This window comes from Mesoplodon mirus (genome assembly GCF_964341445.2).
Source record: "Mesoplodon mirus genome assembly, chromosome: X".
Classification (NCBI taxonomy): Eukaryota; Metazoa; Chordata; class Mammalia; order Artiodactyla; family Ziphiidae; genus Mesoplodon; species Mesoplodon mirus.
The window spans coordinates 134,591,196-134,606,592 of NC_138981.1; the positions used below are offsets into that span (position 1 = coordinate 134,591,196).

A 15,397-nucleotide genomic window follows, 5' to 3' on the forward strand; every position below is an offset into this window, starting at 1 on the left:
AAATTTCATTGTAACTTTGTATTTGTTACTGTAAGAATGCCTTAGCCTTATTTTGTAAGTACGGTTGCAAGGATGTTACCATATTTTTGCCATTGATACAAAGACATCACAAAATATTCAGCTTATGTATTAGCTTCCTTTTTATTAACTCTTGCACCTTGACACATTACACTGTAATTCTTCCTATGAATGCCTATTAATGAAAGATAAAGTTAGAAATCTTTAATGCTCCTATGAAGTTTGCTCTTGTTACATTGGGAACACATAAGAACTGAAGCATTCAAAAGTTAGAATACATACACACAAGAAAATTAATAACTCACTTAACAGTATTCTCTCTATATCTGTGTGTTGTCTTTGCATCAAGGTGAACCAGAAAGGATGCATTTTTCTCAGAATCTGTGCTAAATGCCCAAGTGAAGGCGAGTATTCGTAGTCATGCACTGTGGTTGGAAGAATTGTTGATGAGGTTTATTGTACTTTTCCCTTCCCACTGTTCATTCTCATACATTGTTAGTTCCCACACTGAAAGGGCGGCAAAGCAATAACTCGCTTTATATGTGAAGCCGTGGGTTTGAATCGTATTTTATCACATTTCATGTGTCCTTATTGTCCATCTCCTACACATTTTCCTTAGGAGGGATATTTTGCAATGCTTTTAAGTTTTCTCTAATGAGAATTATCATTGCACTACATGTGCTGTCTTCAGTGACAATGTAGTGGTTGTGTTCATTGGTGGTCAGGGGCTTACATTGAAATTTCTCTGTACAGTCTAAGGTGTGAGGTGTAGTGGGAGAGTAAGACTTCACCCAAATAGGGACGGACTTTCTTTTCGTTTCAGCAATCCCGGTGATGTAATGTTTGACTTAGATATCTCTAGTCGTAACACACTTTGGTTAGTATGATTTTATGATTGCCTCTTTGGCCCAGTTGCCAGGTGGGGGATCCCATAATGATTTTTTGATTTTCTGCTTATTCTCCCTGATAAGGAGCCTGTGTCTGTCTTTTTTTTTCTTTCTTTCTTTCTTTCTTTCTTTCTTTCTTTCTTTCTTTCTTTTTGGTGTGTTGGTTCTTTGTTGCTGCACACGGGCTTTCTCTACTCTTCATTGCTGTGTGTGGGCTTCTCATTGCGGTGGCTTCTCTTGTTGGGGAGCACGGGCTCTAGGCGTGTGGGCTTCAGTAGTTGTGGCGCATGGGCTCAGCAGTTGTGGTTCGTGGGCTCTAGAGTGCAGGCTCAGTAGTTGTGGCGCACGGGCTTAGTTGCTCCACGGCATGTGGGATCTTCCCGGACCAGGGATCGAACCTGTGTCCCCTGCATTGGCAGGCGGATTCTTAACCACTGCCCCACCAGGGAAGTCCCACTGTGTCTGTCTTTAACTGCACTTTTAGCTCCTTTCTCAAACCCCAAAGATTTTCATCACTTTTTTTTTTCTTCTGAAAGTCTAAATAACATTTTAGTATTTAGTATCTTTGAGAAAACAACCTTTTCTCTTTCTATCCTAATTTTTAAATCTTTTTTTAACTGTGCTTTTGTTGAGGTGTACCTTTCTCAGATGCAAGAGTGTTTATGGTTCTGCATCTTTTGTAAAATATGCCCCTCTCTGCTTAACCTCTCATTTATTTAGTGCCAACTATGTGCCAGCCATCGTGCTAGGCACTAGACATGTGTGATTTCACTATTCACAACAGCTTTAGGAGGCAAGTCCAGGTCCCCTGTGTCCATTCCTCACTTACACAGACAAGGCATCTGAGGCCCAGAGACCGTTTCTTGGAGAGTCCCACAGCTGTTATCTCTTAGATCCAAGATTTTGAACCTACCTCTCATTCACAGCAAAACTCTTAACCACTAAGTTTACTGACCCTTGTAAGAGCCCTAGCTCTCATCCAGTCCCATGCAGCTCCCTTCTTGTATTCATTCAAACCCATTCAGTTGCCTTCTTTGGTAACCAACCCCTCAGGAATCCCCTGAACCTATCTTCTCATCAACTTTGCTTGATGTAGATAGGTAGAGAGCACAACAAAACATAGTTTTACCAGTTGTTGGTGGGTGGGGTGATAGAGCTCTGGGGTGGCCAGGGTATGAGTGTTGGGGTAAGGCAGGGGCAGGGCCGAAAAGGAGGGTTATTGGAGAAAGTATGATGAGAAACAGAAAGATGGGACCTTTGTTGGAATTTTAGCAAAAGGCCTCAGGAGTCAGAGGAGACCTTTGTCCTTGGCGAGAGTGCAAGCCAGAGGCAACCTCTGAGTTTCTTTTATTCCCCTTATTACAGCAGCAACAAGAAGGTATTCCATGCCTTCTGTATTCACATAACATGCAAACAGTGGCTAAAAATGACTGGTTTGGGAACAGTCATGCCAACATCCATATACAGGTAAGCCTCATTAATTCGAGGCGGTGGCCGCAGTAAGCTGTGATGATTACTCAAACCATTTTTGACACTCTACATCCGGAATTGCTTTTAGTGTCTTTGAAAGCTTGGAAGCTTTTTTTTGTTTTGTTTTTTGGTTTTTTGGTTTTTAATAGTCACAACAGTTGCAGATCTTCCTCCTTTGAAGGGATGTTTAATTTTAAGAAATACGCAAATGTGGTGAATAAGTGTGATTAAACTGTACAATAACTTTTTGGCAAATAGAAAAAAATTAAAATAGAGCAATGAAGTAATGAGACTAACTTTTAGAGTGCTTTCAAGTTGGATTTGAAAACAGTCCCCAACATTTGTAAATGTTTTAAATCAGTGCTATCCAATGGAACTTTCTGTGATGATGGAAGTGGTCTCACCTGCGCTGTCCTCTACGGTAGGTACTGAGCCCTGTGTGGCTTTTGAGCACTTGAAATGTGGCAAGTATGACTCAGAGACTGATTTTTAATTTTATTTAATTGTACTTAATTAAATAGAAATATGTACATATGACCAGCAGCTTCTGTGGTGAGCAACAGCACGGTTTTAGACAAGGGCAATAGTATTGGAAAGGTACCTGATTTAGTGAGAACAGTTCTTCACCCAGCTGTAACAAGGTTCTCTTAGCTGACTAAAGGACTTAACATTTTCAGCATATAATATACAGTAAAGAACTAATGCTAGTTACTGCCAAGACATGCAAACATAAAATTTTAGACAAGGATGAAGACAGAGCAAAGACATTTTTCGGTAAATAAGGGATTAGCTCCTAATAGGAGTCCCACCCTCAAAAAGCAGATTGTTAATTTGGTATTCGCCATCATGTAAACACAAGGGAGAAGTTGGGGTGGGGGGGATCTGTTTTTCCTTTCTCTGTAATTTGTGGGACTTACTTTATAAAACTAAACGTCGAATTCCTCCAACTTTAACTCAAAATCAAGCCTTTCTGTTGCTGAAGTAATAGGCAAACCCCTGAGAGCACTGGGGGCATGCGCCCTTATAAAATCTAGTATATTCTAAGATATCATGGTCAGTATTAAACAAGAGTTCTTGAAATACTCTGTAGAGAATGGGTGTGATTTAAATATGGCTAAGGAAAAATAAGCAAGATCAAAATGATAGGAAGAAAATGTGGATTTCCCCCCCACTTTAAACCAGCAACTATAAAGATACACGTACATGCTTAATTTAGAAATAATAATTTAGCCATTTTGAGTATCACAGAACACCTAGATTCCATTATAGTCCACCTTGATCTTACAAGGAAACTGTCTTCTAGCATAGCTTTGCCTTTATTCTTTTAAGCAAAATGCAGAAGTTTGTTGTCTCTGTTTAGCTGTTGCTCCAGGTCTAAGCCTTTGTTCCTGCTGCCCATTAGGCCTGCTGTGCCTCCCCATCCTCCACTCCCTAAGTTGGACAGGAACCTCATCCTCTTCTGTTTGTCTTTCCTGGCCAACATACTGCCACTGCACCACACACATACCTTTCCTCCGAGGCTAGGATAGGAACCCCTTAGGCAATGATCCATGATAATAACTATTCATTGAACCCTTAATAGGTACTCTGAAGTTCAACAGTAAATAAAAGGCCTAAATCGCCCACCCTCAGGAAGCTTACTGTTGGTAGGAAAATGGGCAAAAGACTACAGTGGGATGAGTTTATAGTGAGGATACTCATAAGATGCTATAAGAATGTAGAGGATGGAATTTAACTTAGTCTTCTGGGTTTTCCCATAGCAGCTGACATCTGAACTGAAATGTAAAAGACCAGTAGGAGATAGCTAGGTGAAGAGGGGAAGGACAATAGGAAAGAAGGACCAGCAGCATGTACAGAGAGGCCCAAGTAGTTTAGCACTGCTGGATCACAGCCTACAAGGATGTGAAAGATGAAGCTTGGAGAGGTGAGCAGTGGGGCCAGGTCACAAAGGGCCTTTTTCAGGCAGAGGAGTTTGACCATAATCCTGTGGACAGGGAGAAACCACGAAAGGACAGAAACATGTACAGAACACATTGGAGTAAGAAGCTTAAATCTCTAAAGCCATTTTAAAATGAATTAAGATATAAAGCCCCTTGGGTTTCTTTATGCTTTATCCTACTCCTCTAATTGTCAAAACAAAAACAAAACCTCCTTTCCTGCACCTATTAAAAACTTATTTTTATAGAATTACGGACAGCATGCTGATTAAAGAATTCCTGATAATTAGTTAGCTATTACTTTTGTTATGTCCTTCTGCAGATTATTAGCAATTGCGTCATCAGATTTAAAAGATTTAAACCTCTGTACTTTATATTACTTTTTTTTTTGCCAAGTGCCTGCAAGATTGAGAATTTAATTAAACTCTGGTAATTGGACTTTTTAGTGGTATTAGCAGCACATTGTTTTTAAAGAGAACATAGTGTACTTGTGCATATATAGATTTGAGATTATATTTAGTTATTTACTATTGTATTCTCCTAAAACTGTATTAAGGAGAAAAAGATAGGTTACAACAGATCTACACTGACTGGTATATAGCTCTGGAACAAGTTTCTTAGTTCCCAGTACTTCTAGCCTGAAGTATACCTTCAGCTTTGCATTGTAATTTTCAATTTACTTGTGTGTCTTTGTCCTATGAGATGCTGAACTCTGGAGCGATTCTTTGTGTTTTATTTTAACTAATGAGTATTCCTAGGGCCTAGCACATAGTAGGTATCTAAATATAGATGTGATTCATGAATGAGTGATCCTCACAAACTGACAAACTTTCACTTGAAGGTTCATTGTGTTGTTAAACATAAAATGTTTGGTATCTCTGTAAAGTGTAACTGAAAACAAAAATGATGTTTAAGCTTAGAAGTTAGTTTAACTGTGGTGTTTTTTTTTCTTACAGGCATTTGTAAAAGATGTTCATGAAGATTCAATAACAGTGGCATTTGAAAACAAGTAAGTGTCTTGATATAATTTTAATATTTAGGTTCTTTAATATTTTATGCTAATTTTTCCTTTTACTCCTCATTTAAAAAAATTCAAGTGTAGTCTGAGTGTTTTTCAGGAATGGATCTTCATGTTACTGACCAGGAAGTTCGTGAACAACTCAGTAGTAAACCAATGGAATGACTGTTCCTGCTAATGACCTCAGAGATCCCTTTTGTATAATCTTGATCCTTACAACTCAGCCCCCTTGAATGTGAAGAAAGAAACCAGATTCTTCTGTATTAGTAACTGAGGGTTTGAATAGGAATATTTGTAAATGTTAAAAGATGAAAATGAATGGATTCACGGGTACTGGGAAAGTCGATGTGAGTTTTGTAATGTTAAATCTAAAATTGATGGTTTTAGTCATCTGGTATATTTTATTGGAAATAATTGTGTTTGCCCATTAACATTTTTATCTGTTTCATATATTTATAATCATTAATAGCAGTAACTGATCTTTTCTGCTTTCTTCTGCTAGATGAGTAAATAAAAATACCTAGAGGACTAGGAGCATTAGCTATACAAAGGCATCAATAGTATAGATGTTAACATTTTATTAGGGGAGACAGGTCTCTTGACTAAATTTTTTTAATGCTGATAACGGCTATTTTCAGAGTAGCCATTCCAGATTCTAAAGTACATATAAACTCCTTAACCAGAGTATAGATGTGGTCATGATCTTAGGATTTTACTGAACTCTGAAGTCTGGTCAACAATTATAATGTTTGGCTTTTATTTACCAAGAGAAATTAATAGTGTATCAAAAGCAGATTGCAAATCTACAGAGAGAAGAAATAAATTAGTGGTTGCTTAGTGGCTGGTGGGGGATGGAGAGCCATAGCTAAAGAGTATGGGATTTCTTTTTGAAGTGATGAAAATTTTCTAAAATTGACTGGTAATGGTTGCACATATCTGTGAATATACTTAAACCCATTGACTTGTACATACACTTCAGTGGATGCTTATATGGTTACGTGAATTATATCTCAATAAATCTGTTAAAATACAGTATCTGACCCAAACATGCTATAATTAGAATGTTAGCAGAATCTTTTAGCTGCCAACAGGGCAAAGTACAGTTGACCCTTGAACAACATGAGTTTGAACTGTGTAGGACCACTTATATGTGGATTTTTTTCAGTAGTAAATACTACAGTAGTGCACAATCCAGGGTTGGTTAAATCCGTGATACAAACCACAGATATGGAGGAACTGTGGCTACGGAGAGCTGACTATAAGTTATCCGTGCATTTTTTTTTTTTTTTTTTTTTTTTTTTTGCGGTACGCGGGCCTCTCACTGTTGTGGCCTCTCCCGTTGCGGAGCACAGGCTCCGGGCGCGCAGGCTCAGCGGCCATGGCTCACGGGCCCAGCCGCTCCGCGGCATGTGGGATCTTCCCGGACCGGGGCAAGAACCCATGTCCCCTGCATTGACAGGCGGACTCTCAATCGCTGCGCCACCAGGGAAGCCCTATCCGTGCATTTTTGACTGCACAGAGGGTCAGCATCCCTAACCTCCGAGTTATTCAAGGGTCAACTGTAGTTTTCTCGGATGCCTAAAACGCATTTAGGGAGACAGATAAAAGGATTTAGAGTATCCAGCCCAATTCTCAGCTCTAGACAAATAGTCTTGGTCCCAAATACAAGTTTGGATAATAGAATACCTTTCTCTGAATACATAGAGCCAAAAGTTCCAGAATCTGCCTCTGCATGATTATCCATGCATTATACACTAGATAACAGCATCACACCTCTAACAGAGGAATCTTTGATAACTTGGAGAGTAAATTTTTTCTTGTACTTATACTCTTATCTGCTGGTTTCCATCACTAGGTAAACACTGTTTCCCATAAAGGGAGAGTTATCTTTATTTGCTACTCTTTAAGTTTCTCCTAGAGTCCTTAATCTAAGGTATTAAGCAAACACTTATTTCCTCTATGCATTCAAGAATGTATCTATTTGTTTATACAGTGATCAGTTCTCATTTGTTTTCAACCAGATTTCTACTGTAAACTTAAAATTATTCTTTCTATGGATCTCCTAATTGTCTGCTTACCGTAGCTGTGTACAAGTTTCTCTTCTAGCTGTCATCCTGGGAATTTGAAATAGATCAACTTTTTCCTTGTGTTTGTGTAGTATGTATGAGATTCAACACTGGGTTTGAGCATGTCACCAGGACTTGATAGGTCCCTACCAAAGTAGTACTTTCCTTGCATTTCCTTTTTGTTTTTCTGGTTTTTTAAAACAAACAAAAGACAAACCTGATGTTTTGTAAAACTTCAGACTATATTTACCCTCTCTTTCCTTTCAATCATAAAGAAACTCCTATAATACCACATTATTTTAGATGCTTTCTTTTTGCCTTCCATATTTTGTATTTTTTGAATAAAAAATTTGACTTTCATCTCTATACTTAAGACAAAATAATTCATTGGAATGAAGAAACTTTATTATTATATGCTTTACAAATCAAATTTAGCAATGAATCTTTAACATGTTAAGTCACTGAATTCAGTAAGTATATTAAAAAGTTTTTCTGAAGTGAAGACTTTTGTTTGTTTGGCCACATTGCACAGCTTGCGGGATCTTAGTTCCCTGACCAGGAATTGAACCCAGGGCCCTGGCAGTGAGAGCAACGAGTCCTAACCACTAGACCACCAGGGAATTCCCTAAAGACAATTTTTTTTAAGTTTCAGAGTTTTCAAGGGTGTATAATAATACAGAAAAGGGGTTCAGTGTAATATAGGCCCTAATCATATTTACACAAATTCTGACTTACCTACCCTGCTATCTTATATAATAGCTCTTCTTTTAAAAAAAAAAAAGCACTTTTCTCAATAGGATTTTACTTAGAGAGCCCTTTAGCAGAAAACCTAGAAGTGACTGCTCTAGCAGTTGAATCCTCCAGTGTTTCTGCAAAGTTTATCTTTTAATATTCTATATCATTGTAGATATAAAAGAATAATTTGGTATTTTTCAAAATTGTTCCACATAACTTTAAATTAAAAAACATAGGCAACTTACTGAACTCCTCTAGGCTGTCTCCATCCGGTTTCTGTGGTGTAGGAGACCCCACCAGGCCAGTGCATGCTGGTACGTCATGCTGATCAGCAGTCAGCTGTCCATGGCAGGAACTGACCACCTCGTGGGATCTAAAATTTAAAGGGGGAAAAGTGAGTTGTGATTTGCTAATGTGCTGAGTGCCCCATTTTGCTTGGGAATTAGAGGGCATTTAGGACCAGTTTCTGTGGTCATCGGAATGTGGTTACAATTCCTTTGCAAGTGGAAGTATGGTGATGACATTACTAACACTTACTGATATTAACGTATTTTAGCATCAAAGGAAATTGCTGTTGTGGCCCTGAGTTTAGAACTCTTAAAGGTTGAAATTATCGGAAGAAAGACTTGTTTGGAAAATTGTAATGTTGATCTGTTGTGTTTAGAGAAATATTCCAAATAGAACTACGAGGCTGCTGTGCTGCATGCAGAGTTTGTTGAAATGTGTCTATATTGCCATTATGCCCCACTCAGCAAAACACTGACAGTTTTAAAGCATTTGCTTCTTTAAACTAGAAAACCAAACGGTCACACTTAACCAAAAGTTGATGGCAGCATGGTCATTGTTTCCATTAAACCAAAAAGCATGTTAAATAATTGCATTTGCTTATTTGCAGCTGGCAGCCAGAGAGGCAGATTCCATTCCATGATGTGAGATTCCCACCACCTGTAGGTTATAATAAAGATATAAATGAAAGCGATGAAGTTGAGGTAAGTTTCCCCTGCCATCAAGTTATTAAGCACTGAAGAAGGGGGAGCATTTAATTTGCCTGTGCCTTTTGTATCCCTTGTCTTTAACACTTTTCAATCTGCATTGAGAATTACAGCTCTGATGCATATGTGCTTTTGACTGCTCCATCTTAATAATGATTGGAAATAATACATTATTGATGCTTAAGTGTGGCTGCCTGAGCAGTACTCAGGGTGCAGCTTTGAAAGTCACCACTGATTTCCTTTGCCCACTAGTATTTCTTTTCCCCCTTCCCTCATTCTCTGAATCTTTTGTTTGAATAATATATTGTTAGTTTACAACTGTGTCCCCATTTTAAGTAAAATGGGTTAGGAAAAAATCATTCCTTAACGATAGAGCAGCATCCTAGGCTTTCTTTAAGTAGCAGAAAATCCTCCTGGGGTATTTGTAAAAACTCATCTGTGAGTTTTAGTATATACACATACAGGTAAAACATCTTTTCACAGGAGATGCTATGAACCAACTGCTTATGTGCCATTGATGTCTGACCAAAAAGTGCTATGGAGATGTAGCACATTGACAAAAATATTATATTTGTGATTTCTCTAGCCACTGAAAATCATTGTGACACTTAAAAGGCACTTGGAGTCTGCTTTATGTTGTAGTTGGTCTATATAGTATCCTTTTCTTCCTCCCCGTTCATGTACTCCATTTTAAGCTTCTTCTCTTCTCCACGATGCCTTGTTAACAGTTGCAATTTCATGAACATTTGTGGTATGATGGAAGCAGCTAAGAATCCATTTGTACAGGTCAGGTAAGGTGTACTAGGTCCTTGAATTCTTATTTCCTGTACTAGGTACAGATGGTCAGTGAAACCATGAAACCCAGCCTTGACAAGGTCACATTCTAGTGAGGATAGCTAATACTATGGAAGTTGTAAGTCCTAGGAAGAAAAAAAGAGGATGAAAGGTGATGTAGGGGCAGGAGTGCTATTTTAGAGAGTGCTCAGAGAAGGTCTCTGGATGTCCAGGCCTGTGTTCTTTTCTCTACAGCTTTATAGTGGAAATAGAATAAAGTGCTATTTATTTACCAAAAATGTACTCAGTACTTACTAGGTGAAAGGAACTGGGCTTGGTTTTGTGACGGATCCCAGTAGGGAGCACAAACAGTGTCTGTACTTGAGGACCTTTAGCTGTTCACTTCCCCAGGAGACTACGAGCTTCCTGAAGTCAAGGACCAGGACTTTTGGTCTGTCTGTATCAGAAGGCCTCATAATAGTGTTTGGATGGATAAAGGGGACTGTTTTTTCTTTTTTTCCCTCAACTGAGTCACATGACAGGTGGTAACCAGTGAGATGCTGTTGCTACAGTGACCTCACTAACTGAGGTTGTTGCTCTTGCTAGAGCAGAGCTGAAAGGAATTGATGGTCGCAAGAGAGAAATGTAGGTTAAATCAAGTTGTACTGAGTCACTGTATTGTATAACCATTAACTTAGGTCTTTTGGTCTGTCTGTACCACGAACGCTCATAATAGTGATGAATAGAGGGGACTTTTTTCCCAACTTAGTCACACAACAGATGGGAACCAATGGACCACAGTTGCCAGGATGACCTCATTGTGTTACATGACAATTAACAAATAACTGAGGTTATTTCTCTGGCTAGAGCAGAGGTGATAGGAAGTGTTGGGGGCAAGAGGGAAAGGAGGTTGCGTTAAGTTGTATTTCATCTCTGTGTTGTGTAACTATTAGCTTCAGTAGTAAAAGGGAGACGAGAGTCGGAGCCTTGAGTTGCTGGTCTTCTCTTCTCTCCTATCCTCTCCTCCCCATCCTCCTTGTCCTCCCTGTGTTGTCTTTCTACTTCTGAGTATTTCTGTCTCTCTCTCCATGTGTCTCTTTTCCTATTAACCTTGATTTGCTAGTGTCTTCACAAAAGGTTCCATGCTGCACATCATAAGTGAACTGTGAAGTGGTCGCCAGAGAGATCAGTTTAGAAGAACTGATCCACAGTGTGTGAGAGCAGGAACGTGGTATCCAGAGGATTGCCAGCGTGGAGTTGTCCATTTTAGTGGAGAGGGGACAGGAGACCAGAGGGTGACCAAGGATCTGTCCATTTAGTTCCCAGGATACATGAATGCCAGGTGGTATCCTTAGTGGGCTGAGTAGTCAGTGGCCTTACCCATTTAGTGACCATGCAGCCAGGAAGTAGGCCAGGGTCAGTAACTTCCAATTTGTTATTTGCTTATTAGAGTAAAACAAAAACAAATCTGTCTTTACATTTTTTAGATACATTTTCATAGCTCACAAAGTACCCAAGGAAAGTATGCCCAGGTTTATGAATGGTCAACTTTTCTTGAGCATTCATATTCAGATTACTGATTATTACTGAGGCAGCATAGGGAAATAGGAAAGCACTTTTTACAGGACTCTCCCAGGTAATCAGGTAGTTTCTGAGTGTGTATGTCTAGAAGTAGGGGTGCAATCTGGCTTAAAGTCTACAGCTTATGGGCTTGAAAGACACCTAAGGTCATTTTAAGAAATTTTCCTTGATGTCTGATAATTTATAGATTTCTGAATGATGTTAATCATGAAATATTCTATGTTGTAATTTTTGTGTAGGTTTATTCCAGAGCAAATGAAAAAGAGCCTTGCTGTTGGTGGTTAGCTAAAGTGAGGATGATAAAGGGTGAGGTAGGAAAATGCCTATTTAAATTTTTTTTCTTATGCGATTTCCCTTTTCTAAAGCCAGGTATACTACATTTCAGTCTGGATTTCTATTTGAAAGTAATATCTAACTTGAGCATTTTATTTAAATGTTTACATGTTCAGTATATTTCATGTGTTTGTTAGTTGATCAAATAGTTTTTTTTCCTCTAGAGAATTGAAAAACAACTGAATAGGTATAGCTTCTTGTTCTTACTTTAAACACTGTGACCAGGAATGACTTTCATTTATTTCTCACAGTTTTATGTGATAGAATATGCAGCATGTGATGCTACATACAATGAAATTGTCACAATTGAACGTTTACGTTCAGTTAATCCCAACAAACCTGCCACAAAAGATACTTTCCATAAAATCAAACTGGACGTGCCAGAAGACTTACGACAAATGTAAGTTGGTATGCAAGAAAGACTGAGAACTTAGATGTGCTATGCAATTAATTTAAAAGAATATAAGTTTTCAAATAATAGAAATCAATTTTTAAATTCAGTGAACTTTGGCAAAAATGGTTTGCAAAAGTAGTGAAAAAAACATATTTAGCTTTTTCCAGTTATATAATCAAGCCAACATTCCACTTGTTTAAACTTACTTGGTTACATACATGGCTGATGTACATTTGTTTTCTAAAATACACATTGTTCATAGAATTTTAAGATTTTGAAACTGGTTAATACAGATACTCTGTCCTAAGTCACAAATCAATTTCTAGGCAATGGAGATTTGTCCAGGTTTTTCCCTTTTAGCTAGTATTTTCAGATAAATATGTAACAAGTAGAGCTTAAAGAAGCTTCAGAAGGTCATCTCTCTTATAAACCTTGATCTGAAGTAATGCTTAAAGACCTTTTAGAGAAGAAATTCCTTTTTAAAGATTTCATCAAGGCGTATATTAAGTTTGATTTGGACATGTCACACTTTAGATAAACAGTAACTTGTATTTCACAATACATAGAAATCCTGCTTCTTGATTATAGAGATTGCATATGTATGTTTGTGCCTTCTGATTCTTATACATTTCCTTCTCTCCCTTAAATTGGTCAGCACTTTTTCTTTAGAAAAGAAACAGCAAAACAAAATTGGGTATCCTGTAGCTATCCCCAAAAGTGTCCAACAGTTGACTCAAGAAAATTAGTGACCTACCATATGTAACTGAAATCAGGAAGCCTGCAGGGGAGAGTGGTTCCCCTAAAGATGTCACCTCTGGTCATCTACGACCACCAGTAATCCCCTAAGAACATAACTGGTTTTTTCCTTTCTCTGTAATCTCATATGCTTGATTGGCCTGAGTATATCAGAAATGTACAGCAAAGGAACTAAACTGTTAAATGGATATAGCATATTTTGCATAAATCAAGTTTAATATGAATCTACAATTCTACTAAGTGCAAATGTCTCTGCATATATTTGTACCAGTAGTTGGTAATCAGTCATCTGAACTTCACAGTGGATATTGTTTTTATTTCTAGGTGTGCCAAAGAATCGGCACATAAGGACTTTAAAAAGGCAGTTGGTGCCTTTTCTGTAACTTATGATGCAGAAAACTATCAGCTTGTCATTTTGGTGAGTGTGTTTGAGTTGTCTATTTTGGTGTATTTCATTTAGGGCATTTGCTTTGATAATAATGATGTTGATTTATATCCTTTAGTCTATCAATGAAGTCACCTCAAAGCGCGCACACATGCTGATTGACATGCACTTTCGGAGTCTGCGCACTAAGCTGTCTCTGATACTGAGAAATGAAGAAGCCAGTAAGCAGCTAGAGGTATGTGGCTTTCTCTAGGGATGGTTGTAAGATTATCTAGAAATAACTGTGTGTTTACAAAACTTGAATATGGGCAGCTTGTCCTTTATTTATTGTTTCTTAGCAATTCCTTATATTCTATATTTTGAAAAATTAAATTGTACAATGCATAATCATACTAAAATTTTTATGCCTGAGGTTTCAGAATTAAGCAGCAGTTTATGTATGCTAAGGAACTTCTGGCCAACTCACTTTTTACTAGAAGTTCATCAAAGCTGCTAATAAAATGAAGCAATGCTTCTTCCATATAACATGTTATCATTAAAGTACTAGAGAGTATTTAAATATCTAATCATATTCCTTTCATTATGTATGTTTATCTCTGTTTAAAAGGGTATAGAACTTCTTCATTCTAATTGGTTGTCACTCTTTAAAACTCCTGTCTTCAGATTCCTGCCAGAGGCTATTTCCCTAACTTACTATTTCGTCTCTTAAGGTGCATTTTATCTACTTTTATTAATCCTCCAATAATTTCCATCACCATACATTTATTTTCATTGATAACTATTTAGTACTTCCATCCATTACCATAGAAACTAAATGGATTTTAGTTTAATGTGCCAACTGAAGTATATTATTGTCAGATTCCAGAGTTCCTCATCATTATTCATTTCGTTAGAGGGAAAACATCATGCAGTTGAAATAGTAAAGAAAAAAAGGAGTTCCAAACTGCATTTTAAGAGAAAAGGTGACTACTACTAAAGGCTGTATTCTTGTAAAACCCTGTGAAACGTGCCACCTTCCAACTTAATATGTGATCGCTGAACTCTTAGCAGGAGAGGAGACATTCATATCTCCTTTTGCTACTTTGTTTTCCTTACGGCCATATGGAGGTCTATTTAATTGGGTTTTACTCTCATTCTTTCTTGATGTCCCTGTGTTCACAAGTTTGTGGTTTCTTTAGTGATTCTCTCATAGCTTTTAGGCCAGAACAGCCTCCTTACTTTCATTGTGAGTATTGTGGAAATATACTCATTTACCTCTTCTTAAACATCTAATTCTTCTTAAATGGTCTGTTATCATTCCTTTGGCTTATCATTTATCAGTGAATTATCAATTGAAAAGAATGAACCAGGTGAATGAACCAGGACTCAAAAAACATGACCTCTTGAAAAGTCCTAGGAATATTTGATACATTTTGTTGCTCTAATCTACAAAAAAGGATTTTATACTTTTAAAATTGTTTATAGTAGTTACACTCATTCATTCAAATTATCAGGTATGTTGAATAATGAGAAACTAGCGTGCATGCCTATCTTTTCTCACTACTAATATTAAAGAGATCCACATATTCAGATACGAAATTTCCATTTTTCAACATGAGCCACTAATATGTTTGGTTTTCATTAATGGCATGCTAGAACTAAACATTAAATTTTGATAATACTATCTAAAGAGAGTGATTATCCACAAGTTTGAGGTGTCAATATAACCTAGTTCAGTCATCACTGAATATTTGAAAGAATTCATCTTACTTGTGGATCCAGATCACAAGGTCTTACAGACTCTGATCTCATTTTAGGTTGCAGGCACATATGTAAGATAAGCTGTAAATCTTTGATACTCTGTGATCATTCAATTTAATTACTATACCAAAATTTTTATGATTCCTTTACTCAGGGTGGGGGTGGGGGTGGGAGGGTGTCCTTTTAATGTCATCACTTCATCAGAGGACTATCTAGGCCCACAGTATCTAGTAATAAGTTATGTAAATGGCACTGTTTCTAGAAGAAAAAATGTATGCACACACACACACACACCAATATCCTTTAATAAA

The 15,397-nt window shown here is 37.6% G+C and overlaps 1 protein-coding gene across 15 annotated transcripts in view; it reads left to right on the forward strand.

The window, feature by feature from the left end:
- The window catches only part of FMR1 (fragile X messenger ribonucleoprotein 1), a 37,542-nt gene that overhangs the window by 3,428 nt on the left and 18,717 nt on the right, over positions 1-15,397 (forward strand). For all 15 annotated transcript variants that reach the window (XM_082610739.1, XM_082610746.1, XM_082610740.1 and 12 more), the window contains exons 2-7: positions 5,269-5,321; positions 9,027-9,120; positions 11,718-11,789; positions 12,063-12,211; positions 13,286-13,379; positions 13,465-13,581. In XM_082610739.1, coding sequence (XP_082466865.1) covers positions 5,269-5,321; positions 9,027-9,120; positions 11,718-11,789; positions 12,063-12,211; positions 13,286-13,379; positions 13,465-13,581 — 579 coding nt within the window. The remainder of the gene's footprint in view (positions 1-5,268; positions 5,322-9,026; positions 9,121-11,717; positions 11,790-12,062; positions 12,212-13,285; positions 13,380-13,464; positions 13,582-15,397) is intronic.